This window comes from Aulostomus chinensis, chromosome 20, assembly GCF_037954235.1.
Source record: "Aulostomus chinensis isolate RoL2024-O1b breed Wild chromosome 20, RoL_Achi_v1.0, whole genome shotgun sequence".
Taxonomy (NCBI): domain Eukaryota; kingdom Metazoa; phylum Chordata; class Actinopteri; order Syngnathiformes; family Aulostomidae; genus Aulostomus; species Aulostomus chinensis.
In genome coordinates this window covers 10398909-10426543 of record NC_141339.1, presented here as the reverse complement: position 1 = coordinate 10426543, position 27635 = coordinate 10398909, and the positions used below count along the sequence as shown (strand labels likewise).

Below are 27635 nucleotides of genomic sequence, written 5' to 3'. Positions count from 1 at the left end.
AATCTGCAAAATAACATAACTAAATATTAATACAGATCTCACAAAGTTAAGGGTCTAATGTGGACTAAATTCAAAGGTCTCAAATAGAGAATGAATAACAGCGTGGAAGAATAACTTTGTTTTGTTTCACTGTTACCTCTCTACATGTAAACCTGTAAAGGTTAATAGTCATATTATTGGCAAATATATCTAACCTGTACAAAAGGTATGACAATGACTTAAATTTGTATTATGATTTTATGAATCCTTATTTATTGCTTAACACTTCACAAAATCTCCTGACAAAACTTGAAGTGCTCTCCACAATGAATGTACTCAAACAGTTGCCATCAGTTTAATTTAATTTTGTAATTAAAAGTCAGTAAATTCTACATTTTAAAACATTTTTTCCATGCCTGTAATTTCACCTTAGCTAGGTTGGTCCGACTCCTTATTGGTGTTTTCTTCCACACCTGATCCGGATGGTCTCTCCCTTGGTGCATCTGGAAGTATTGATTGACATACAGTACTACTATTTTATTAAATTTATATTTAAGTTGGATTTTCTACACCTACACTATAGTATAAAGTGCAGATGTTAAACAAAGGCATGCAATTAAAAACAATACAGTGCACACATCAGTTTCATTTAGTAATTAAAAGTAAATAATTTAACTGTAAAATAATTCAGACTAACAAAGAGTAATATGGGGTAAGTATGACCAAATTTCAAATCATTTTCACCTGGAGGTCCATCGTTGCTGTCCTTGTTTTCAAGCTGTGGCGTCTCAGTCTGCCTCTTCTTGAAAAAACTTTTAATGTCTCCTTGTTTTCTTTTCATCGATGCTCCAAGAAAGAGTGTCAGAGGGACCAGTTACCTGGCCAAGAAAATACTAATAGTGGCAACTTGGCTAAGCTAACGCTACTGGTAAAAACAGAGATTAACTGAATCGGTACTGTAAGGTTACTACGTTAGTTTTCAAAATCAAAACCTTGTTAACTTTTAAGTTAAACTAACGAAGGAACCTTACTGTACCTTCTTCTCTGTTGAGAGAGTGAAATGAACAGAGTTGTTCATTTCATGGGGCCGCTTATGGCGAATCGTCTACATACACTTGTATAGAGAATGGGGGCAACTCTATGTGACAACCAGAGCTGTTTTCTTCCCCCTCAATATCACTTCAACTTGATGGTTCTGCTCTGAGAAAATGAAACGGTGTTGCCAGATTTCGAGAGAGAAACCTGCAACCAGGTACGGAAACCTGCCCAATCGACAACATAAGCGCAGAGCCGCTTAAATAAAGTAGATTTGGCAACACCACTTGGAGCGCTACAGAGGATGATTGATGACAACCACAGCCAATGGAAATGGGGTGGCACATGGGGTGGCCAATAATATTACAGGGGGGGTGGGTGCCACCCGTGTCAGTTATGTTTTGGCTCAGGACAAGAACCACAATTTGAATAGGGTGTGTCCTTTTACTGTGACCAGTCCAAGACATTCCTGTGAAATAACTTCCCTTTTGTGTGCTTCCAAGAACCCTCAGATCTTTTACTTGAACTTGTAAATTTTTTTTTTTTTAATTATGAATTATTAAAATGAACAGAATCGGTGACAAAGGGCAGCCTTGGCGGAGTCCAACCCTCACTGGGAACAAGTCTGAATTACTACCGGCCACGCGGACCAGACTCTCGCTCCTCCGGTAGAATGACCGAATGGCCCTTTGTAAAGGGCCATCCACTCCACACTCCTGGAGTACCCCCCACAGGGTGCTCCTGGAAACACGGTCGTAAGCCTTCTCCAGGTCCATGAAACACATGTGGACTGGTTGGGCAAACTCCCATGCCCCCTCCAGCACCCTAGTGAGGGTGAAGAGCTGATCCACGGTTCCACAGCCGGGACGAAAACCACACTGCTCCTCCTCAATCTGAGGTTCGACTATCGCCCTGACCCTCCTCTCCAGTACCCTGGCGTAGACCTTACCAGGGAGGCTGAGGAGTGTGATAGTTGGAACACACCCTCTGGTCCCCTTTCTTAAAGACGGGGACCACCACCCGGGTCTGCCACTCCAAAGGCACTTCCCCCGATGTCCACGCAATGTTGCAGAGACGTGTCAGCCAGGACAGCCCCACAACATCCAGGGCCTTGAGATACCCAGGGCGGATCTCATCCACCCCCGGGGCTCTGCCACCGCGGAGTTGCTTCATTGCCTCGGCGACTTCTGCCCCGGATATTGGATGACCCCCCCCCAAGCACTCCCCAAACTCTGTCTCCTCCATGGAGTACGTGTTGGTGGGATTGAGGAGCTCCTCAAAGTATTTCTTCCACCGCCCAATTATCTCCCCAGTTGACGTCATTAGCCTCCCGCCCCCACTGTAAACATTGTGGGCAAGTTGCCGCCTTCCCCCCCTGAGGCGACGGACGGTTTGCCAGAAACTTTTCAGAGCCGACCGATAGTCGTTCTCCATGGCCTCACCGAACTCCTCCCACGCCTGAGGTTTTGCCTTGGCGACTGCCATAGCTGCACACCGTTTGGCCTGCCAGTACCGGTCGGCTGCCTCTGGAGACCCACAGGCCAACCATGCCCTGTAAGCCTCCTTCTTCAGCCTGACGGCTTTCTGTTCATAACTTTTATGGACAGAATTTCTAGGCGCAGCTGGGTGGTGGAGGGGGTCGAGTTCGGTGGTGGGAGGGTGTCGTCTCTGCTGTTTGCAGATGACTTAGTCCTCTTAGTGCCATCGGGCCACGACCTCCAGCTCTTGCTGGGACAGTTTGCAGCCGAATGTGAAGCAGCTGGGATGAGAATCAGCACCTTCCAAGTCTGAGGCCATGGTCCTCAGCCTGAAAAGGGTGGTTTGCCCACTCCGGGTCGGGGGGGAGGTCTTACCTCAGGTGGAGGAGTTTAAGTATCTCGGGTTCTTGTTCACGAGTGAGGGTAAGCTGGAGTGGAAGATTGACAGGCAGATTGGGGCAGCATCCGCAGTGATGCGGGTGCTAAACCAGTCTGTTGTGGTGAAGAGGGAGCTTAGCCAAAAGGCGAGGCTCTCGATTTACCGGTCAATCTACGTTCCAATCCTCACCTATGGTCATGAGCTTTGGGTAATGACCGAAAGAACAAGATCGCGAATACAAGCGGCCGAAATGAGTTTCCTCCGCAGGGTGGCTGGGCTCTCCCTTAGAGACAGGGTGAGAAGCTCAGTCATTCAGGAGGGGCTCAGAGTAGAGCCGCTGCTCCTCCATGTCGAGAGGAGTCAGTTGAGGTGGTTCTAACCATCTGGTGAGGATGCCACCTGGATGCCTCTCTCGGGAGGTTTTCCAGGCATGCCCAACCGGGAGGAGGCCCTGAGGCCGACCCAGGACATGCTGGAGGGATTATATCTCTCGGCTGGCCTGGGAACACCTCGGGATTCCCCCGGAAGAGCTGCTTGAAGTGGCTGGGGAGAGGACAGTCTGGACTTCCTTGCTGAGGCTGCTGCCCCTGCGACCCGGACCCACCGGATAAAGTGGAGGACGACGAAGAATTATTAAAATCTTACATATAAAGAAATTGATAATTTTCATAATAATTTATCTCAAGGGGAAAGAAGGAGATGAACACATTCATTCCTTATCTTGGATTTTGGGAGTTAAACTATCAGATAAGGAAGCATCTCATCATTGTCATGCAAACAAATGATGTTTCCCCCAGGTGGAGCCGTATGGCTATGCATGGCAGGCAGGACTGCGGCAGGGAAGTCGATTGGTAGAAATCTGCAAAGTTGCCGTAGCAACACTGACTCATGAGCAGATGATCGACCTCCTGCGGACCTCCGTGACGGTTCGTGTTGTTATCATCCCACCACATGATGATGCCACTCCACGCAGGTAGGTGTGAAGGGAGATTTTCATTTCAGACCCAAAAGTTAAATGGTGTGCACCCTAAAAGGTTGGATCATTTACAGTGATGAGGGTAGAAGATAGCACAAGCCAGGAGTCTAATGGCTATCAAATGTTACATTACTTTAAGAGATCTAATTAAAAGACAGTTTATTTGGGAAAAAAAAACAGAAAAGAAACAGTTTTGTGCTGCTAATAGGTGTACCTAATTCACTCCCTCGGTTTTTCAAAATGTCACAGATCTCAAATTTGGTGTCAGACAGACCTTTGTAACCCGTACCAACGGGGTCCAAAATATACTACTTAGCTCATTAGCCAAATGTCTGGTAGTTTAAAAAAAATTCCACCCCCAACTTTTTCTTAAGAACACAAATAAATATAAAGCCATTAGTTTTTCTGTTTTTGTTTTTTTTTGGCATATCACATATATAATAACACATTGTGGTGGTGATTAAAAAGATTGGTTACGGCAGATTGTAAGCAAATAAATTCAGCCATTTGTTTTGCACAAATGTTCGTTTAGTTTAGTACTGATCTCCATTAGCTGCTCCAATGGTTGCAGCTAATCGGCCTGTGGTCCACATTCGTTCAATTTCGGTGCAGGTGCTCGCTTTCAAGTGGTCCAGTAGTTTCGTTTAGATATGATGAAGACAGGTACTTATTACCTTACTGTCTTGGTCCAAAAATACATCCACCAATTGGCGGATTGACGAATTTACACAACAAACAGAAAATTACCGGCATTTAGTGAGTGGCAGCTGTTAATTTTTGACCCTTCACTGATGCACTAAATAAACTCGACAGGGGCTGTTCGGAGCTCTATCGCATGCCTGTGGCGGAATACAAGAGTAGCAGTAGTGACAGTGGCTCCTTCGAATACAAGTTCCCATTCCGCAGCAACAACAACAAGTGGCAGAGGACATCCAGCAGCCCCCAGCAGTCGCTGACTGCTTCACCGCAGCCCCACACTCCTAACCGAGCCATCAGCCTGGGCAGCTCAGTGGGGAAGACCCTGTCAGCAGAGAGGCTGGAGAGGGGCGCAGTCATCCCACGCAGTGTCAGCAGCGATGGACGGCCCCTGGACACGAAGAGGTATGGACCCCCCCCTTACCCATTTAGTTTTCCATTAACGGTTTGGGATTACAGCTGGGGGAGTCATTGTTGAGACATCCTTTGAATTTAGGGTTTCACTGCAGCTTTCTTTTAACTTTTAAGATTAAAAAAAACAACAACCCTCACACATATTTTATCAGAACAGTGGATTAATAAGGTGGATTTGTTATTAGCATTCACAAAAGTGAAAAGTAGACTGTGTCTGAGCTTGACAATGAAGTAGCAATCGATGGAATTTCCTCTCAAGGAACAATTGAGGCCATTTTGCATCCACAGTGCTTTGCTTTGTGTATTTCATATCCTTCATTTGCTCTGTTTCCGTCTGCTCATAAAGTCTTACAGTTTCTGGATATGTGTGTGTGTGTCTGTGTGTGTTTCTGTGCCTGTGTGTATACCAGGATGTCTCCAGGCAGTGAGAGCTACAGCCTGGCCTCCTCCCTGGCGTTGGGTCGTTCTCCTCACAATCGCAGCTCTCCTAGTAACCTGTCTTGTTCCAGTGACGCCTCTGGAAGCTCTGCTCATTGGAGACAGAAGTCCATGCCTGAGCAGTAAGGAAGACGGGGGACTGGGGAGTGTGTATGTCTATAGCCGGGCTTGTTGGGTATTTTTTATGCAAATTATTAATCTGAAAAGCAACACATTTCAACTAAGAAAATGTCCTTCTATAACAAGGGAGCTATATACATTAGCTTTCAAATGATTTGACAAATTTTTATTTTATTGTCTGTGATCAGTAGAAACAGACGTTTAGCTGATGTTAAAAAAAATGGATGAAAAGATTAACAGTTTTCTTTGTTTATTTACCAGATTTGCAAGCAACCGGCATTCTCCAATGTCTTCAGAGAGACAGGTGGTTGGAGAGGGGGGATCAGGTGGAAAGTCCAACGCCAACTGGTCAAGAATGGAGGAAGGAGGAGGTGAACGAGGGTCAACAGGTGAATATAATTTGTAGGAGTGTGAATCACCTGTTATGAGCTTTTGCTCATGGTTAAGGATACACAATACAGTAAGTCTGCCATTCTCTATACAGGGACAGGGATTCATTTGTCTATTTAGTGCATCAGTGTAGGGTCAATTTATTTATATATATACATATATATATATACACACACAGTACAGGATATATTTCATTCTACCTTTTATAGGTTGAGTTCAATTAACAGGAGAGGGGAAAGTGCACTGGTTTACTGTTGTCACTATAGTTTCCAGGGATGTCAGTGCTTATGGTCAGGCTGTGGTTGTGTGTATGTGCATATGTGTGATGTGTGTTTACATATGTAGACAGGAATGTGGACAGGAATGTTAGGAGACCTGACACTTGCATTCTCAAATTCACAGGAAGGGGCAGGATAGAGTCGGGAAATGCCTTTTCATCTTTGTAGCTAAATCCTTTGAAATGACATGCAGAAGTGTGTGTGTGTGTGTGTGTGTGTGTGTGTGTGTGTGTGTGTGTGTGTGTGTGTGTGTGTGTGTGTGTGTTTTCTGCTCTGACAGTTCTTTTTGGTGCAGCTGAGAGTCTGACTCTGACAGAAACATTAAGGGGAGGTCAGAGGGTGGTGGAGATGATGAGATGAACAGAAAAGGGAAATTACTGAATGAGGGAAAGGCAGGTGATATCAACTCAATATACGGCTCTCTGTCATTTTTCTCTCACTTGTAATGGAGAAAGAGGGGGAGAAATTCCTCTCCTTCCTGTCTGCTGGGTTTGCTAACCTACTCCTGGTGTGGTTTTCCTTCCCTCCCTCTCTCCCTCTTTCAAATCTATTCCTCACTCACCACTGTTGCCTCTCATTCATCTTTTTACTCTTTTGTGCACTGGCTTTCATTTAATTATGATTATGCACTGTTTTTCAGTTGTCTTTATTTTTGTCCAGCTTGGTTACTAAACGCCACAGAAACAGCATTATCCTCTCTGATTCCCAGCTGGATGTTTCTTTGGTGGACTGTTGACCACCCTACTTTCATGCCCTCAACCTGGTTCTGACCCTCACAATCACAGAGACAGACTCCGGTCTTTCATTTTGTGGTTGTTTATAGCACTTAAGTATTTATTGGTCAGGGTGGAACAATTCAAGTCGGGCCAGCTCATCCAAGTGTCCAGCTCTCAGTCGTCCACTGATGCCATCTCTGTGGTTTAGGGCTCTATTCTTTCCTTCTCCTCCTCCCGTTTTTACTCCTTGACCCGTTAGTCTTTAGCGATGATGATGTGGCCGTGCCTCGTCAAGACATAACTCAAGTCACGCAGAGGGCAGCACATTCACTTTTCTCTCAAATCCTTCCTGTTACAGTCAAATAAAACAACAGAGGAATCTCCAGCCCTCATTTAAATCCTTAATTTAATCCAGGTGATTGGGATCATCAAAAAATATTGAACATGTGTCAGTGTTACTGTTTGATTATTGTTTTCTTTTAATGAATGATTGAGTTGTTACATTCAGTTGACTGTTCTTTTTTGACATTTTTTGCACAGCAGTGTTTTAGCTCAGCAAAACCTACTTAAGTTTAAACATAAAGATAGGATAAGATGCTGTGTGACTGATTTTGGTTTTCCATATATATATATATACATACATACATACAGACATACAGACATACATACAGACATATATACTGTATATATAGATAGATATTTGTGTGTGTGTGTGTTTGTGTGTGTGTGTGTGTGTGTGTGTGTGTATGTCTGTATAGTTCCATTTTGAATATGCACAGTCATTCAAACCATCAGGCATGAACACGTGCAGCCACTTCTAATTAGCACTGACAGCCCTGTGGGCCACTGAGCAGAGACAACTATGCAGAGTAATGAATATTCTAAGGGATACGGAGCATTCGCCACAATAACTAGATTCACTCCAGCAGATGCTGTGATACCTCCCTTAGCTATTTCTCTCATGATGCCGTGGTCATTAGCCGCTTCCTCTGTACATCTTATTGCATCACATCTAGACCATTATACAACAGTCCCATTTATACTGTGGCATGTTTCGCTTCAGGACTCACACACATTTACTCACATGGCAAAGCTTGCTTGGCCAGAACAAACAAGGCCAATAGGGACTGTCTTGGGAGAAATTTCCATTTGATGTTTTTTTTTGTGCTCTTGATGACAACTGATCTGTGTTTTGGTTCGTTAACACAGCAGCAGCAGCAGAATAAAAACATTGTGGGTGTCATGAGCCTTGTGGACTGCTGTGCTAGCAAAAATTCACAGAAATGAAGAGAGTGGGGAACAGTTTCTTTGTGGAATCATCCCAAGTCCTCCAGTTGCACCTCAGGGTTTGCGCATATGTGCGTGTGTAACCCCAGTGATGTGTGTACTCTATTTGTCTGTTTCCTGCAGAGGCACCAGTCTCCAAGTCTAGCCAAGGCTATTCTGGAGGTCCTCGCATCCAGAGACAGGAGCAGGTCATCCACCTGTCCCCAAAGAAGGGCAGTCAGGTCAGGCTTTCAGCTGGTATTACTTCTATGGTTCAATCAGGATTTAAATATCACTAATACCTCTTTGTATGAGTTTGGCCTTGTCAAACTTGTACATTTTTCTTTCAAAGACTTCTGATTCTCCGAACATTATTATCTATGAAAAAAGAAATTTAATTCTGTTTGCATTATGTCTTCTGCTGGATGAATCAAGAGCCAGATTGTTCACAATAAAGTTCTAATGTTTTTGATGTTTTCACCAGCACAGAAAAGTTTCTGTACTGAAGTCTCTCCTCTTTCTTCTGTTGTTTGTTCTGGTAGTCGGACGGTCCTTACTCTGGTCACTCCAGCAGTAACACTCTATCCAGCACAGCCTCAAGTGGGGGCCACAGTGACAGCGATAAATGGTATGAAATGGGGGCAGGTGGAGGCTCCAGTGGAGACCAAGGTGACACAGAGCCCAATGGCCTAGGAGGAGGAGGCTACCTCCAGGGCGCCTCAGCAGATAGCGGCATCGACACCAGCTCTTATGGCGCCTCGCATCACTCACACCCGCACTCTCATCACGGAAGCACCACCTCCTTGTTGGCTCCCAGCGGAGGCCGAGAGGGCAGGGACCGCTCAGTGTCTCCATGGCACAGCCCCACTGAGGGCGGTCGCAGGATGCTGGAGAGGTCACCTGCTGCTGCGGAGTCCCCGGGTCCCCCAGGAGAGAGGAGTATGGACGGCACTGGACGGAGCCCACCCACTCATCTCCTGGTTAGAGACAGCAGCACCTTCAGTCTAAGTGATGGCGGATCACACTCAAGGTCAGTCTGAGAGTCCGAATGTGTGCAAAACTACAATAAAATCATCATCTGGTAAATCCAAACCTGGGGGCTGAACAATACACCAGATTCGATTTTAAACTGCAATGTGTTTTCCAATGAATGGCGTAGGTTTTGGAGGGAATGTTAGAAAGACAAAACCACAGCAGCTGTGTGGAAGCATTTTGGTTTCAAGAATGAGACAAGGAACAACAACAAGAAAACATTTCCTAAGTGGATGAGTTATCATGTTAAATAATGTCGATCTCAGTATTGCCCCGCTGTTTTCTGCAGGTTTCCCCGCTTAGCTCCACCGCACTCCATGTGGTTGCTCTGTATTTTATGTTGTGTCAAGGGGAAATGGATTGTGTCAGTGTAGGTGGCTTGTTTGATTGCAGGTATGATGTTTCATCTCTATAGCTGATAATCAAAGTAGTAGAGACGCTGTGCTGAATTCATTTCATATTTTTACAGCTTGAAGGCACACAAAGTCCTGTCTGTTTGGATTTAACCATGACAAGTCGTGCAGAAAATGGCTTCATTAGCTTTTGTAATTGATGGGGTCTTGATTTATACAGATTTATATGTTTTTTTTTCTTACATGTGATAAGCACAAGCACCCTGAGCAGCCTGCTGTGGAAACCTTAAAATATCCTTACCAACATTGTCTTTTATGTTGCGCGATGCGTTATGTTGGTAATCTTTGTCTTTCTATTTGCGATGGGGCCGACGTGTTGATTACTGAGTGGGAGATGCAAGGCAAATTTTTTTGGTGTTCAAGGACGATAGATTGTCATCTTAATGAATGAGCCGATAGATCTGTTGCTCCAGTTCCTTTGAATAAACGATTAATCCTAGTTTTGTCATTTTAGCTTTTGCGTGACCCCCCCCCCCATCTACTTGCTCAGAAAATGAATTCTTTGTCAACAAAGCACACACGCGACTCCCCCACCCTCTACTCAAGAGTTTCTAGGAAACCAATCATAATCATTTTTCTTCCCAGATTAATCACTGAATGTAACTAGACAGTAGATCTGTACAGTTTTCTGACCGTTGTGCATCTGTAGTCTAGTTCACTGAGTTATGTTTTATGTCTGTCATTGCTGTGAAATGGTTTTCACAGCCAAGACTGGAACATTACTAGTGCTCATCTTACATCAGCCTTTCTTGTTTTTGCATTGGGGTCGGGAATAGCCTCTCTCATGTTGTCTCTCTCTGTTTCCTCAACACCAGGCACTCAGGCCACAACTCTCCAAGAGAGGAGTCCTCTTCAACCACCTCGCCGTCATCCCAGTCATCAGTGTCCCCTGGACCGAAGAGCTTCTACCCCCGCCAGGGAGCTCAGTCCAAGTACCTGATTGGATGGAGGAAGCCCGGCTCCACCATCAACTCGGTGGACTTTGGAGACACGCGCAAGTAAGGATGAAAAGATGCCATGAAACAATTTTGTGGCCATTTGGGTTGTCAGGTCCAGAAAGTCCAGATGAAACAGAAGGCACAGTTTATTTATCATGTTTCCTTTAGAAACAAGTAATTAGCAACAGGCCTGTGGCAGTAGCCAGTAGCGTCAGCTCTACGTATGTGTTATGCCCCCTTGACAGGTGAGACACCAGAGCGAGGTCAGTTATAGTTTTAGGGAGGCCAGCTTACTGGTTTTGGCCCCTGACACCCCAGAGCTGAGTTAGCTAAAAAGACCGATAGCATTATCTGCTCAGCTAACCGAGCTAAATGTGCAATAGCAGCTAATTACAACAAACAAAACAATCTGGCCCTGAAGAAGCTCCCTACGCTCCCCTTGTACTGGCATTCCTGCTGTCAAATGGTCTCCGTTGGACTCTGCAGCAAGTATTTCCTGAGCCCCCAGGAAACTGCACACATCCCTGAGAGTTAGGCAGGGCAGCTGAGGACCTCAGAGGCAAATATGTCCTCCACAAAATATGATCCAGTTTGACCCAAATAGTAAAGTTGTGTTTTGTACAGTAATCAGGGAGGCCCCGCCCCCACAAACACTCACGGCAGTGCTCTGACATGAGTTCCCCACTCTGAGGTGCGACCACATCAAGATGATTGACAGGTGGATGTCATGATGTTATTGGTTGGGACTATCTCATGTAGGCACATGCCATATTTTGTTTCATGTTATGAAAACTTAAGTGGATTTTTATAAAGGAATATGAATAAATGACATTCTGTCAGTTTTTGGCAAATGGGCACACGATGCGATGATGGGATCTGAAAGGGTTCAAAAGACCTCTTTTTTTTTTAAATTCAGCTGGACTTTAATGGTACCCTCATAGATGTTGACTTTGCTCACAGTCACAATAGTTGGTGCTGGACAGGTCTGGCCCCAGTAGGTAACCATCGCATTTTTTTTTTTAGGATGCTGGTTTCTGTGGTTTTGTCACAGTTGACCCAGTGATGCTTATATAAGAGGTCAAGGACACGGTCCTTTATCACTTATACTGTGGCGAGGTGTGGAATAACAGAAGCAGGAAAATGCTGGGTTTCAGTCTTTTGTTTTTCAATCCTGGTGTCTGATCCAGAGAGTGGATGTAATGCAGGTCATGACAAACCTCTGTATATTTACTTGAGTGACAGAACGGAACATTACTTTGTGTAACATTACATTTGCTGCTCTCTCTTGTCCGCCCACCACATGTACACTAAAGTGTTTTGGTAGGAATATTTGTGCTACTTGAGTACCCCCTTGTGGCTGAAAGGAACATTACACTGAATGTAATGAAAGTCCACGTCAGTAATATACATCAGTGTTTTTTATCATACATACTCACAGTGTTTTAGATTTCTTTCATCTTATACTCGTGCTTTTTAAATCTGTTCATTTTAGGAAATCTCCAGGAGAGAGCGGAGTGGACGTTGTTCCAACACCGGCAGCCAGGCCGTCTCTGAGGGATATGCACTCTCCTCAGCAACATGCTAAATCAACTATAGAGGAAGATGTGAAGAGGCACGGAGCCCCAGACAGCCCTCCACCACCCCGCAGGCACAAGGAGAAGGTACTCTCACTGGCTGATGTGTTTCAATCTGCTCACTGTTAACTTTAAAGCTCTGGAGAATTCTCAGATCTGTTTATTACTAAAAGTCCATGTTGTGTCCTTCCACAGCACCCCCAGAAATCACCTCCAGGCCAACCCCCCAGCCGCCGCCGCTCGCTCCATCGCACCTTGTCTGATGAGAGCATCTACCGTGGCCAGCGGCTTCCCTCCCTTAGCGATTCAGTGACTGAACCGACGCTCGGTGCAGACGTCCTCTTTAGCTGCTCTACACTTCCTCGCTCACCCACCACCCGTGGCGTGCCCCTCCGACGGCCATCCTATAAGCTGGGAGTGAAACTCCATGGTAATATAGATGAGGGACTGTGTCCGTGTGTGTGCGCGCGCGCATGTGCATATACATATGCAGGAAGTTCTCCAGAAATTACTGCAACTCTGTCGGGTTTTCTAGGTGATCTCTCGGCATCTGACACGTCTTTGGTGGATTTGGTGGAACGCCACCGTGGACCTCTCCCACAGGAGCTGATGCCCCTCCCATCTTCTGGTAGGGACAGCCCCCTTGAATGGACACACCTGGTGGATGTGGCCAGTACCTTTGAGAGTGAGAGAAATCCACACTACGGTATGACAGAAAACTAAAATGCCCTTATTGGCTCTGTTGTATGTGTTGCAGAAGCACGTGAATTTAACTTTTTGTTCTTACAAGACTTCTTATGTGTTTGTGTCTCTGTCCCTCCAGTCCAGAGAAGTTATGTATTTGGGGATTCAAACCACAGAAGCAGCGGCGCCTCCAGTCCTCAGCAGCCCCACATAGAGCTGCAACCTGCTCCAATGTCACGGCCCTCGTCCAGGTAACGTATACACCGTTAATGTGGATCAGGATTACAGGCACAGCAGTGGTAAAGATACCACACTCTCACCCACAGAAAATAAACATTTTCTTTGGCAAGGTGGGCTGTTGCAGTATTGTATTGCAGGCAGACAAGAGGGATTCTGTGTATGGATTTCTGTAGTAAAGGATATTTGTGTTTTCTCAGTGAGGGTCACATAGGACTGGAGAGGAAGGTGACTAAACTAGAGGCCATGGTGAAGATGCTCCAAGAGGATCTGAAGAAGGTGGGAGGAACACACACACACACACACACACACACAAACACACACACACACACACACACACATTTATGTGAAGACCTCCTTTTGGTAACCTGAAGTTAAGTTCAAGAACATTTGTTCAAGAAATTTAGTGCCTCTTCCTGTGTTGTTTTGAATTATTTTTCTCTGTTCTCTTATTTCTATTCAAGGCACCAGCAGGAATGAGAAATGAAAGCTTTGCTTGATTTACATAAAGCGAAACAGGGGAGAGGAGATGTAAAGAGCGTTTGTGTTCAGTGGTAAAATACAAACTCAGCCGTAATGTGCCGCCGCTGTTGTTTTGGTTGCTGTCAGTAATTTGTATTATCTATACTTCAAGTCACCTGGAACGACAAAAACAGTTTAGGTTTTTGTTGAATATTTTGAATAAATTAACACGACTATTTTCTTTCCTGTACGCAGAGTTTTCTAGTTTGTGTAATGATTTCACCTCCACCACCTCATCTCCACTGAACTGCCAACAAAAAAGTTCAACAAGAACTTTGATGCAAACCTCTCATATGTTTTCTTCTCTTCCCCTTTGCTTAAAACGTATCCCTACTATCTACTGGGAGTATTTTCCAGATCACGCAGACACCGAACCTGAAATGCATTGCCATTTAGAATCAGTACCGGATACATACGGTTAATCTCCTGGATTATATATGTGACTGGATTACAATATCATTACAGAATTCAGCCTTTTATTTCTCTCATTCATTTTCCACTTTGTTGTTATTCGTATTGCATTAATAGTCTGATTAAATTGTTGTTCGTATCGCCATGATTATATTATTATTAACATTGTTATTATTATTATTTCTATGCCATTTTTAAAATGATTATCCTTTTTTTCCCCACTCACACTCGCTATAAAGTACATACATAATGTAGGAGTGCTATAAGCATGAAAATAAAGTGAGACAGGATCACTTGATCACTTGCACTCCTGCAATAAAGTCTTAAAAAAAACATCTTTGAGGGATTTTTCCCTGAAATATGCGTATGTGCACCTCCGCAGTGCAGAGGGATGACTCGTGTGTCTTGGTTCTATCAGTTCAGTGCAACTATGTTCAAATTGTGACGTGTAATCCCGCTCCAAGTATCGTCCGTGGACTGCGGCTGGGAGAAAACAGGCCACGAGGTTCTGTCTGAAGTGTCTCTATGCTGCTCAAGATGCTCTCACAACATTCCTCACAGACAAAATACGGCACTCCAGACCCACACTGACGTGACGTGTTTAAAAGTCATTCTAAAAGCAGTACCCGGTCATTCTTTCCTTGCTCTGATTCGTCGTGCCTCAGTGATGATTGAGTTTTGTCAGCCCACACGAGGAACATAGGAGCTGAATCGCGTCTGTGCTGCTGTTGCCCAGTTGTATGCGTTTGTCCTCCTCACGTTGTTACACTTAGCTGCAATTTTCTAACTTGACCCCCCCCCCCACCCCCCAACAGTGTGAATTGTTCACCGCCGAATTGCTGCGTTCAGGTCCCAACCTATTCTGTCTGCCTGCTCCGTGTAGTTGCAACAGTGACTATTGACTGATTTCTGTCGTCTCAGGAGCGGGACGAGAAGGTGCGTCTTCAGGCTCAGATCAAGAGGCTCTGGGAGGACAACCAGAGACTGCAGGAGGAGTCCCAAACCTCAGCTGCCAAGCTAAAGAAGTTCACAGAATGGGTTTTCAACACCATAGACATGAACTGACTCTCACCTGTGCATTTTACAACCACATGCTCACACACACACACACACCCACCCACACACACACACACACACACACACACACACACACACACACACATCAGTGCATACATCTGACTGGACAGAGAAGGCAGAGAGGGACACTGATGAGAGAAGTCTCCAACCACCTTCCATTGGCTCTAAAGATCAGTGGACGTCTGTGAAAGCACTCAGGACGAGACTCTTATCAGATCCCGTCCTCTGCTCCAGGGCTGTAAGAGGGTTGCCAAAATCTGTGCCAAAATCTTTTTGTTAACAGAGGGAACATTCCTTCCGTCCCTACGGGTCTTTAAGAACCCATCTCTGCCCCCTCCCTCATCCTCCTGCCATGTTTCTTCTCCTGGTAAGACGACACTACCTATCTGGCCGTTCATGTTTTCTCCTTCCATCTTTTAAATCCTTTTTTCAGGCCAGGTTCTCTGGAAGGAGACGCACATGTTGTGTCAAATAAATCCCATCAAAGCAGAGGGTAGCAGAGGCATCAAAATGGAGTCTCTGCAATGGAACGCAGAGTCAGGTACGCAACAAATCTGCTAGCCCAGCCGCTGTTAGGCAACCACACACAAACCCACAAGACCCACATGAAAATTGAAGCCACCAAGACCAAGGAGGACATTCAAACCCTCCGCATGTAAACAGAGTTACCAACTAGAGGTTCTTCTTGCTACTGTTTGTGTCTCTGCCACAGACTCGGAGGCAGCTGCCTCCACACAGGAGGGACTTGTACAGTGGTTTCGTTTTTTTTTTCCTCCCAATGCAGTCTCTTCTGTAACACTCAGAACTGGATTACAACATTCTGTCTGTCTCTACAGCACAAACCAACCCCCCCGACAGTGGAGAATATCTAAAAGCCATCGGCACGGTGCCATATAATAAGACTTAAATCCAGAGTGCTTTGCTCCATCCCAATTGTATGTGTCTTAAAAGCAATAGGAAGAAGTCAGGACTCCGGAGACTTTACGCTGGAGAGAGGTTTGATGTCAGAAAACTAAGATGCTGCACAAGAGCCTCCATCGCTCCCTAGCGAAGGAGGGAACATTCGGTGAAGAAAAAGGAGAGAGAACTCCTCTCCAGAGAGAGCCAGCCAATTGATGAGACATTTCTAGTGGGGAAAAGTCCGAGGGTCTGTTTTTTTCCCCTTCTCCAGGTTTATTTATTTCCTTGTATTATAATTCCAATAAATAAGTTGTTCTCTTCGTGCAGTACAACTGACATCAGTGTTTAGTTCCTCAAGAGAAAAGCTCTCAAGCTATATTATTTAAATGTCTTTCTTTCTTAATCTGGCTAAAGCCTGACTATAAGCTTTTTTCTTCTGTATTCTGTTGTATTTTGTGGTGCTCGAGCCTGCTGTTGTGTTGCTTCCAGTGCCCTCTAGTGATGACAAGTGGAAATGCCATGATTATTAAATGTGCTGCCAGTCACTTTTTTGTATTTTCCGACGCCTCTTCAGTAAATCAGACAGACCCAGGAGGCCACGTGAACACAGGACAGGAGGGGAAATCAGAAGCCAGCTTTGAGAGACAATCAAAGGTTGATTTTTGATGAGCAGACCTTATTCGTGTATGTGTGTGTTGGTGCTTAACACCTATAGTTTTCCTCAGGTTCAGTTCTATACATAAACGGTTAGTGGGTGTGGGGTGTGTGTGTGTGTGTGCGTGTGTAGTGTGAATGTACATCCAGCTGTGCCTACAGTCACTTTGGTCATCTCCTCGCGGGCAGAGCAGGGACGTGCCTTTGAAACAGCACCTGGGGAACTGGTGAAAGGGGGAACCACTCACTCCAAGAAATAAACACACCCGGTTAAACTCACACAAAGCATTTTTTTTTTCTCAAGTTCCTATTGCATGTCCCGCCTCATACGTGTTTGTTTTAGGGAATCTGTTGGGAGGCTACGAAAACAAAAACAAAACATTTGCCTAGAAGGTCTGCCTCCAGATATAGGAAAGTAGGGAAATGCGTGTGTGTGTCTGTGTGCCTATTTTCTTTACATGCAGTATAAATCATTCACACCCGTAATAAGAGAGGACGATAAATAAGTTTTCACCAAATGACAAAAAAAGAACTATTTCCTCAGTCAGGTTTGTGACACCTGGATGGGAGGGGGAGGGGGAGGGGGAGGGGGGTGCAAATCAGGTCGCTATCCTGAGTGTGTTCACAATCGTGGTGTAAGCCTTAAATTCCTGTCTGTTTACCATCAAAAGCCATGCGTTTGAACCCTAAAACCGCATCTTAGTTTGATGCAGTGAGAACCCGACGGCGCCGCAGCATCTTTTCTGAATGTAAAGAGAAATATAGAGAAGCCTAAAGAAATGTGATGTTTACGATAACTGACAGTCATTCCTCGGAGAGATGAGTGGAAAAAGTCTCGGTTCTGTTTTAAGAACCTGCGTATGGACGGTAACGGTCGACAGCTGAAGTATTTGCTGGGTGGTGATCAATTCAAGTTCTTTGCCTCATAGTTTTCCAATAATGTGAAATCATCATAACACAACAAAAGTGACTAAATTTCCTCCCATAAACACTGGTTGGCAGTCTCTCAACACTTAAATGATGAATATTTTTAATGGAAGTGTTTTTGAAATGGCCAAAATAATTCGCTTTCATCCTTAAAAGTTGTCATCATATCAGATGGAACCTTAAACACACACACACACACATGCACATACGTGCGCGCGTACATGCCAGTTAATCTAGTGTGAATATTTTCTTTCAGCAGCTTTGTTGTTTTTTTTTCTGATTTGGATGTAGAAAATGTGAATGCTACAAAATATTCCATTTTTGTAATGTCTTTTTATTTTAAGAACCCTTTGCACAATGTTTACGTTTAAATAAATGATGGAGTTTACAGGTTTTGGATACAAAGGGGTGAATCGATCCATCCGTCCTGCGTGATCTTGTCTTGATACCATTTTCCTGACAAACGGAGGAAGGTGCTCGACTTTTATTCAGTTCAAAAAGTTGTTTTCCTCGGGCATCACTGATCAGAAAGGTGCGGGCTGGATGCCGTTTGTATTGTTCAGGCACTCGTGTGAGGTCAGTGAATGCACCGCGAGAAGGTTTCACAAAGCTCAGAGTCACAGCTCCACTTGCTGTGTCTGTTTGGTTTCCTCCTCTTGTAAGAACCTTAAAGTGAAGTGAATCCGCTCTGACATGAAGCACACAAGAGAACACGAATACTGTTTAAAATCCTGTGTCCGTTGTCTTTGTAAAATGTAAAGGTATGAAAAAGACATTTGCAGTGATCGCAGTATTAAAAGTTTCTGAAATAAATAAATGCCATTATCGATGTGTGTTGTTGTTGTGTTTATTTAGGAAAGTGAAGTTCTGTCCACGGGCTTTTTTCCTTTTAATTTGTATCGATTTGTTGTCTTCGTTGAGAGAAGCATGCCGGTCATGTTTCCACCTCTCATACGCCGACAGGAGCGGTTCACTTTGAGTCAGAGGGAAGTGGTTTCGCTCCCCTGCAGAGCTAAAAGTCTGATTGTACCCTGCAGTCAGTAACTAGTGAGCGAGGGTCGGGGAGGGTAGAGGTCTGGGAGGGTAGAGGTCTGGGATTTTGGACTTAAGCAGCCTCCAACATCTTTTGTTCCTCTCTCACCTGCTTGTCTCCAGGAACCATTGAACCTGAAGCTGGCCTCAAGAAATGATGGAAGATAATGCAAAGTGATGCTGATCAAATGTAGGGTTTTTTTTTTTAGTTAAACCAGACTAGAAATACTGTGTTGTAGTTGAATGCTCGCAGTGTGCTCCTGTTAAACAGCTCGACCTTTTACCAACAACTATTTTGAGTCCCGGTGGACGTTTTGACCAACATTTGAAGGAGCTTCCTCGTGACATTCCTATGATACCATGTTCATTTGAGGTCATCGTGACCTTCGACCGCCACGGTCTTTTCTGTTCTTTCTCCAGTCCCTTTGGACGTCGTGAAGCTGTTCTCTCAAGGGTTTCCAAAGGTATCGCATGAAACAACCATGAATTCTGCCTTCCTCTGGTCTACAGCTGTCACCAGGGCAGAGGCATCAAATAGTCATCAAAGTACTTGTACATCTATTGGAACTACACGATAACATCCAAGTGCCACAGCAAAATGCAACCAGAAAGCCCTTCACCACTCTTCTGAATGTTAGCTTTAGTGTAGTATCAGGTGAAATAATAAGGCACAGGGTTTTTCTGTATAAATCTATGCGCTGTGAAGGATACTTGTATATATCAGCATGTTTGATCTCCCGTGCCCAGGAGTCGGTCGGCTAATTTGTATACAAAAGAAAAAGGACATGCTTGAGAACTAGAAAGAGTGTTTTGATTTCTCCTGCTTCGTACTGACCTGCACTTGTTTGGCTCCATCCACCTGCAGTGATGCTCGGGGCTGTTTGAGGCCAGCGCAGCAGCAACCGCTGCAGCATCAGTGCGGAGGAGGCCACGCAGATTAGTCATCTTTGGTACAGGTGGAAAATGTGGGGGCGGAATCACCTGGGTTCCTTTCAAGGATTTGCTACAGAAAAAACTATACAAGGACTGAACTGAAGAGTGATTAAGGAAAACTCAAGCCTGGGATTTTTTTATTTTTTCCTGGGATGAGGTCAGTCATGATTAAATGTCACGATTACACCGTATCCCCAGGACTCAGCAGGTCCAGTCCGACACAACCACGAGTGTCCTGGTGCCCAGAAGGAATCACACCAGTGTTTTTCTTTTGTAAGCCTCTTTGTAAATCTTTTAAGGTCAAGGCATTTTTAAAAGGAACATGTCGAAAAAAGAAACATTTTGAGAAGTTCTCATAGCGTCCGTCCTTCCCAGAGTCAGACCCTGTAGATGCACATGCGAACCACAAGTTAGCTTAGCACAGTGAATGGTAGTGGATGAGAAGTGTTAGCATTCTGCCAGTAGAAGTCAGAAGATGCTCACACGGATGAGAGAAGGGTGTCACCCGTCTAACTCGGCTCTGGGGAGGACAGCAGTCAAGCATATTTCCCAAAAAGCTACCTGTACTTGTTGTTTTAATACTTTACTACTTTTTCCAGTACTTGTGGCACCAGTTATGAAAAGAAAAAGGACAGGGGCAGGGCATTTGCAGAAAAGGCTCCACAAGTGTGGAATGCACTTCCGCTCGCAAGCACACAAACTACCTCACTGTCCTCTTTTAAAACTCTCTCAAAAACCTACTTTTACTGGTTGGCTTTTGAGTGAGATCTCTTTTATTTGTTTTATTGTCTCATCTTGTTTCTTTTGTTTTGTTTTGGATTTACCGCAATGTGTCAAATAAATTGCGTTTTAGGTCTGTGAAGCACTTTGCAGACTTGTTTTTTTGAGAGGTACGACAGTTAAATGTATTATTCTTATTACTACTTTTACGATTATAAATCGGTTGTCTGATGATCCTCTGCATCATAGAAACCTCTATTGTCCATCCATCCATTGCTTAGATGCCTTTCCTGATATTCTAACCTCATTCTCTTAATTGTGTCCCATGAATCCACTGAGAATGTAACTGGACGTTGTCAGTATTTACGACTCTGGTTTTGTTCTGCACGTTACGTACAAAACACAAAAACACAAAACCAGAACACTTAACGCAAATGTCATTGTGTGGATGCAGTTCTTACCCAAATACGACGTGTCCCTCAAAATACATTTTTGCTTTTCTCAAACGGCTGTGAACGTTTCTCACTTGCGTGAACACACTTTTTCATTGGGTGAATCACTGCACGGAAGAAAAAAAACAAATCGTTGTGTACAACGGGCGGTTTGATTGTGCGAAAGAGGAGGCTAGCATAAAGAGAGGCCAGAGAGAGTGATGGCAAACATCTGCTGTCAATTCCACACCACAGGTACAAACTGTGATCACTAAAAACATGCACATATTGTGGGTTCCGGCTTACGGTGTTTCTGAAAATGGAGCAGGAGTGGCACAGCTTCTTTGGCACAAGGGGGTTTAATTTAAAAGAAATAGTCCCCTGTTTTGGGGGACATTCAGAGTTGTGAGAACGAGGTTAGAGTTTCAGGAAATGCATCGAAGCATTGCAAAAACCTGTAAACTCGTTTGTTTAATGGACGGATCACAGCTCTCTGTTAAAGCGTTTTAAAACTGGGTTCTTCAACTTTCGTGATTATACCTCCATCTTTATCTCTGTTGTCAAGAATGAAATCTTTGTTGACCAGCAGCACGCTTCCATCCTTCGCCCTGACCTTTCTCTCTCGTGTGTCACTGATGGATCCTTGATACTTTTCTCCCACGCACGCCGCCAGCCCACACGGTGCCGTCAATCCCCGCACGTACACCTCTCAGCACTTAGCAAGCACTCAAGAAGAGAGAGAGGGACGTTCCTTCACCGCTCAGAGATAGAGCTCTGTTGGTGGAGATGTGAGCAGATCCCTGTTAAGGTTTAAGTCCGTTGATTAACACAATTTCTGTCCGTGTACTGTGAGTGCAGGCATTCACCGGTGACTCACAGCCTTTTGATTGTTCTATTTCAACTTTTACTTTGATAAAAAAAAGTTCTCACTTCATTAGAAGAGGCCAGTTTACCTTCCTAACTCAGATGCAACCTGGATGCGTGCGTGCGTGCGTGCGAGCGTGCTTGTGTGTGTGTGTGTGTGTGCGTGTGCGTGTGCGTGTGCGTGTGCGTGTGTGTGGATGTTTTCCAACAGGTGAGAGACCCAGAGGCAAACCCACAGGAAGAATGATCCATCCCATCTGGCTGTGGGATCACCCAGGAGGAGCTTCCGGAGGTAGCCAGGAGGAAGTGCTGACTCACATCAGTGGCAGGAAATAGACGGATTATTTGTCCATGATTTGATCTTCTTGTAAATGTTTTCAGGCTGTGCCAGCAGCTTTGAGTCAAGTCTGTGTCAAACTTATTATTCAGAAGCATCGCAACAGCTTTATGCTTTTACTATAACCCGGACTTTGTTGAGTCACTGTGAGGAGAATCGTCACATACCTCGTGTAGAAAACCCATTTAGGTGTGATGGGCTTCTACCTTGAAGACCTGATGCCACGTCGGTGTCATTTTTGTTTGATTAGGTTTTTTTTTTAAAAGAACAGTAAGGCAAACAACAGTTAATCTACATTCACATCAAATGTCCTAAAGAAATAAAGGTTTTAGTCGACGTGGATTTTTCAGAAAACCCTCAGTTTTTAGGAGGTTATTTAAAAAAGAAGCCACATTTTTAATGACATTTTCAAGTCGAAAGTATATTGAGGTCCTCTGTTACAGAACATGTAGACACTTCCATGTATATTTTACTAAATTTAATCTCTGCTTGCGTCCTTTCACCAAGTTTCGTGAAAACAAGCCAGATCATTTTCGAGCAACTCGAATGTACGGCTCGCTGCGGAGAGCTGCACTGAAGCAGGAAATGTAGAAATGCGACCAATATGGCCTCCGCTTTTTAGTAACAAACATCGAAATGATCACGAGTCATCGTGCATGGAAGAACTGAATGAGTCACCATTTCCCAACTGAGCTCTGCCCACGGACTCAAGTTGGAAACACTTTACTATAAAACCACATTAAAACGAATGGATTTTTTTGGGTCAATGTATTTGATCAACAGAATGAAAACTGGGTAACAACTTCCAAATGAATATTAATAATGGTTAGTTAGTGCCCCGGTAACCATTAGGAATGCTTAGTTAATCAACTTATTTGTTAGGTAGTATTAGTGAATGAACTTACGTGTTCAGTCATATTTCTTTCTAACAGCGTTCATGCTAACTTTACAGTTCACAGCAAAATGGATGCATATTCCTCCCTTTGCAATAAAGGTCACAAAGAGCGTTAACATTGATAAATGGTTTATTGTGTTTCAGTGACGCTTATTCAGCACTCTCGTGAGTCTAACTATGCATTAAATAACCATTATTAACGCACCCTGATTGTAAAGTGCTCACGGCAGGAAGCCAATCGAGGAAATAGTTTGTGTAGGTTTGAAATGGTGCTAACTTAGCAGTTCTGTAGCCACGCCCACTCTCTTGGATTTGTGTCCCTGCTTGAGGGAGTTTCTTTTGTTTATTAAGAGGGATTTAGTTAAGAATCGGATCCAGAGAGACTCCATGAGGGTCCAAGCAAGTAGCTGAAGAGACTGGAAGATGAAAACAAGCCCCAAATATGGGCCAACCCAGACCCTGCCATTTCCCAACACACACATACATACATACACACACACACACACACACACACACAAAATCATTGGGGATCTTCTCTTCCTGTTTACTGTTTCCCAATAATGCGGCTGGTTCAGAGGGGAGGCTATACAGTTTCCATTCATGAGCAGATTTGTGTGTGTGTGTGTGTGTGTGTGTGTGTGTGTGTGTGTGTGTGTGTGTGTGTGTGCGCGTGTGTGTGCGTGTGTGTGTAATCCAGGCAGGCCAGAGTGGTCCATTAGTATCAGCGTTGACGACAGTTAGCTGCTAAGTGTGTGTATTGATTTGTGAGTTTATTGACGTCCATTTTTTTCCATTTGCACACTGAACTGCAAATAAAAGTGAGACAGAGGGAAGAGGGGGTGTGGGTGGATGAGTGTGTGTGTGTGTGGGGGGGGAGGCACAGCCCTCTTTTGAAGCGTGCTGATGCTTCCGTCTCTGTCCCAGTAATATTCTGTTGAATTAGGCCAGCAAATATTTTTAACCAGCAGCCGTGAGAATTTGCCGCAAACACGTTGTGTTGACATGCTTAATGTTGGTTGCACACACACACACACACACACACACACACACTCTCTCTCTCACACACACACACACGCACACATAAATATATATAGTAACCCCCTTGAGTGCAAATGTGCCCACTTTCCTCCCTTATTTCATCGTTGCATCAGACGCTTTGATGTCCTTCAGCCCAAGTTCCCATCAGCTGAGACTTGATCTGCTGGGCCTGCAGCTTTGGAGCTCTTCGTGTGTGTGAGAAGTGAACTGTGGAAGGAAGGATTTGAAGTGTGAAAAAAATAGTATTCAAATATATGTTCCGTTTTTGGGGGGGGCAGCGCAATGGTGCTTGGTTAACACTGTCGCCTCACAGCAAGAAGGTTCCTGGTTCAAGTCCCGGCTCCAGCACGGGATCTTTCTGTGTGGAGTCTCCATGTTCTCCCTGTTCCTGTGTGGGTTCTCTCTGGTACTCCAGCTTCCTCCCACTGTCCAAAGACATCAAGAGGGGACGAGGCTGATTGATACTCTAAATTGACTGTAGGTGTGACTGTGAGTGTGAATGGTTGTCTGTCTCTATGTGTTGGCCCTGTGATGGACTGGTGACCTGTCCAGGGTGAACCCCGCCTCTCAGGCTCCAGCCCCCCTCGTCCCATAACCGGATAAGCGGTAGAAAATGGATGAATGGGTGGGTTTTTTTGTTCTCCGTACCTCCTTCCTTTCACTTGCGAGAGCAAACCTTGCGGCAGAATCTCGTCTGATTAAAGCTTTAATATTAATAATCAGTATTAACTGTAATCCTGACGGAGGCCAGCCACTCCTCCACCTCTGGCCTCAGGACTGCTGCACAGGTCATGAACAGAGAATCAGTCCTGATCCCCACCTGGAGCAGGATGGATCATTAACAAAAACTGATGTGATAATGTCTCATTTTCTCAGTCGACCAAGGCAAGAGACAGATGCTGCGTGAGCTGTGAGATGGGAATCATCCAGAAGAGGACAGCATGACACTTGAGCACTGGAGACGCTTGACTGTAGGAGCAGCAGGGTCAGAACTGGAGGGTCGTCAGATTTATCAAATGGACAGCAGACGAGCCAACAGGTTGTTTGTGTGTGTGTGTGTGTGTGTGTGTGTGTGTGTGTGTGTGTGTGTGTGTGTGTGTGTGTGTGTGTGCGCGCGCGCGCGTGTGTGCGCGCGCGTGTGTGTGTGTGTGCGCGTGCCTGTGTCAGGGCTGTTATTCTCAGAATCAATAATAAGTGCAGGAACACAAAGTTAGAAAAGGTTTTTGAATATATTTTATTCACTGCTACACAGTAATTGTATACAGCCTCAAGTACAGAGTATACGCTTCCGCAGTTGAAGTTGTTTTGTATATTAAGGAAAGAAAAAAATATCCTCGGTGAAATTGAGAGACACAGGGAGCTGAAATTAAAAAATATATATATATAAATATATATAAATGGATCATAAATCATAGATAAAAACCATTAATTAACATGGTCATGACTAAGTTTTGTTTTCTTTTTGGTTGCCATGGTAGTAGGTTGTGTTTGGGCTGTCTAAAGATTCTAAGTTGATTCAATTTGAAAGAAACAAACTGAAAGAGTTTTGTGTTTATTTGAATCAAAGAAACTTTCCTACAGGAATATAGTCGATCTTCACTCTTCGGTATTTATTGAGATAACTTGAGTAACGCTGAATGAAGAGGAAGTTAATATGACAAGACATTTTTGTTGAAATCATGAAAAAATTCTTTCAATTTGGATTCTCAAATTAGATCAACTTAAATTTGTTTTTTTTACGTTTAGGACCACATTGTCTTGCACATTGATATTATTCATTGAAAAGTTTCAAAATGAATACATCTATCAATCACCCATCTCTCTGTATTTATGTCAGGGCAGCACGGTGGTGCAGTGGTCAGCACTGTTGCCTCACAGCAAGAAGGTTCCTGGTTCGAGTCCCGGCTCCATCACAGGATCTTTCTGTGTGGAGTCTCCATGTTCTCCCTGTTCCTGTGTGGGTTCTCTCTGGTACTCCAGCTTCCTCCCACAGACCAAAGACATCAAGAGGGGACGAGGCTGATTGATACTCTAAATTGACTGTGTGACCCCCGCCCCATCCCTTAACAGCCCTAAGCAGAAGAGGATGGATGGATGTTTATACAACAAAGGCCCAACCATAATATTTATCTCAGGAGAGAGCCAGGCTAATTGGTTGTTCTTCCCTCTGAAGGTAAGGACTCATGTTGGTCCTCACAAGGATAGACATCCAGACACATACACGGTAGTCACAAGTGTGCTTGAGAGAGAAACAGAAACAGCTGCTTCGGATCTCACCGCCTCTCTCTCTCTCTCTCTCTCTCTCTCTCTCTCTCTCTCTCTCTGTCTCTCTCTCTCCAGGGCTCTGGTGGGTCGCTGTAGCCGCTCTTCGCTTGGAGCTCCGAGCGAGAGAGAAGCCGGTGCTCAGGTAAGGACACGGGGGGACGAAGGAGCAAGGATGAGGTTGACGGCGGCGTTTGATGACTGACTGAATGAATGAATGAATGCATGAGTCCGGATGCAACAATTCCTGTCGCGATTTAACCCACTCGTGATGCTCCGTTGTTATAGGACTGTGAGTGTGTGTGTGTGTGTGTGTGTGTGTGAGAGAGAGAGAGAGAGAGAGAGCGAGAGAGAGAGAGAAAGACAGGGTGCTGTTCGTCCCACCTGTGATTTAGACCTCAAAGCTGGTTAGTTAAGAAACAGTGAAGGACAACAGTTTGTGTGTGTGTGTGTGTGAGAGAGAGAGAGAGAGAGAGCGAGAGAGAGATAGAGAGAGAGAAGCATTCATGCAGTCTGTGTGTGATCCTGATGTTGCTTACTGTGTAATTGCTTATATGCAATCACTGAAGAAATGATTACAAGCAAGTGTGTGTGTGTGTGTGTGTGTGTGTGTGTGTGTGTGTGTGTGTGTGTTAGAGAGAGATAGGCTAAATTGGGCTGCAACCTTATTTGCTGTTTTGTGGAGTGAAGTGGTGGTCCTAAGAGGATAGAGACCACTGACATCTGTTGGGAGATGTGTGTGTGTGTGTGAGTGTGTGTGTGTGTGTGCGTGTTCTCCATGTAGATACGCATCATTGCCACCCAACAGCCTTGAACTTCCCATGTGTGTATTCTGCCAAGTCTGCTTTTGACTACTCTTTATGGGAAACTGTGTGTGTGTGTGTGTGTGTGTGTGTGTGTGTGTGTGTGTGTGTGTGTGTCCACCACATTTCCTAGTCTTGCATGAGGTGTGACGGAGCCCTCTGATATCTTAGTGTCGTTTTACATGAATGTTCCTCCAGGTTTAGGTTTTGAGAAGGTTTCTGTCCTGTTGCAACACACTACAAAGTGAGGTCACACAGAAATGTGTGTGTGTGTGTGTGTGTGGGGGGGGTTACCGTGCTCACCTTGTGGACCATGAAATGAGGGAAAAGGGCAGTATTCTCCAACTTTGGTATGCAAGTCTGCATGTTTGATAAAAGTTGTATAATTCAAAAAATACGTGAGCAAATGTGTGGAGATTTAAAGCGGACGTTCCGATTCTTGAATAAACCAAATGTGTGTGTTTTGGGTCGGAGGAGGAAGCAGGATGGAGAGGAAGGGGGAGTCCACCATGCCACTCCCACAATCTCAATAGGAAAACTTCCCAAAAACGTGAATCCACCAAACTAGTCGAACCGACTGGCAGAGTTGTGATCGAATATATCATGTCATTCATGGATTTTTTATTTTTTTTAAATAAAGACCAGGATAGAATTACCTGAAATAAACTGGAATGTTTTCCAGTGCAGTTTTGAGTGGTCAGGTACTGGTCTGACTTGTGCTTAAAAAAAAAAACCCATCAAAAACGTCCCTCTTTTTAAACTTTTTCGCGTTACCTTTCTAACTGT

The 27635-nt window shown here is 44.5% G+C and overlaps 2 protein-coding genes across 12 annotated transcripts in view; both read left to right on the top strand.

The window, feature by feature from the left end:
* Window positions 1-18357, top strand: part of sipa1l1 (signal-induced proliferation-associated 1 like 1) — an 88332-nt gene extending 69975 nt beyond the window's left edge. For 10 of the 11 annotated variants that reach the window (XM_086188942.1, XM_086188939.1, XM_086188941.1 and 7 more), the window contains 13 exons: window positions 3669-3844; window positions 4661-4948; window positions 5368-5517; window positions 5777-5904; window positions 8310-8407; window positions 8708-9195; window positions 10426-10608; window positions 12041-12209; window positions 12318-12552; window positions 12658-12828; window positions 12946-13057; window positions 13244-13322; window positions 14898-18357. In XM_086188942.1, the coding sequence (XP_086045068.1) occupies window positions 3669-3844; window positions 4661-4948; window positions 5368-5517; window positions 5777-5904; window positions 8310-8407; window positions 8708-9195; window positions 10426-10608; window positions 12041-12209; window positions 12318-12552; window positions 12658-12828; window positions 12946-13057; window positions 13244-13322; window positions 14898-15041 (2421 nt within the window). In that variant the 3' untranslated portion in view covers window positions 15042-18357. The remainder of the gene's footprint in view (window positions 1-3668; window positions 3845-4660; window positions 4949-5367; window positions 5518-5776; window positions 5905-8309; window positions 8408-8707; window positions 9196-10425; window positions 10609-12040; window positions 12210-12317; window positions 12553-12657; window positions 12829-12945; window positions 13058-13243; window positions 13323-14897) is intronic. The other variant, XM_086188946.1, reaches the window with a different exon arrangement.
* A 7774-nt stretch (window positions 18358-26131) lies between these two features.
* rgs6 (regulator of G protein signaling 6) overlaps window positions 26132-27635 on the top strand; it is a 101285-nt gene continuing 99781 nt past the window's right edge. Inside the window, exon 1 of the mRNA XM_086188697.1 lies at window positions 26132-26191. The gene's annotated coding sequence lies outside the window, so the exon portion shown is untranslated. The remainder of the gene's footprint in view (window positions 26192-27635) is intronic.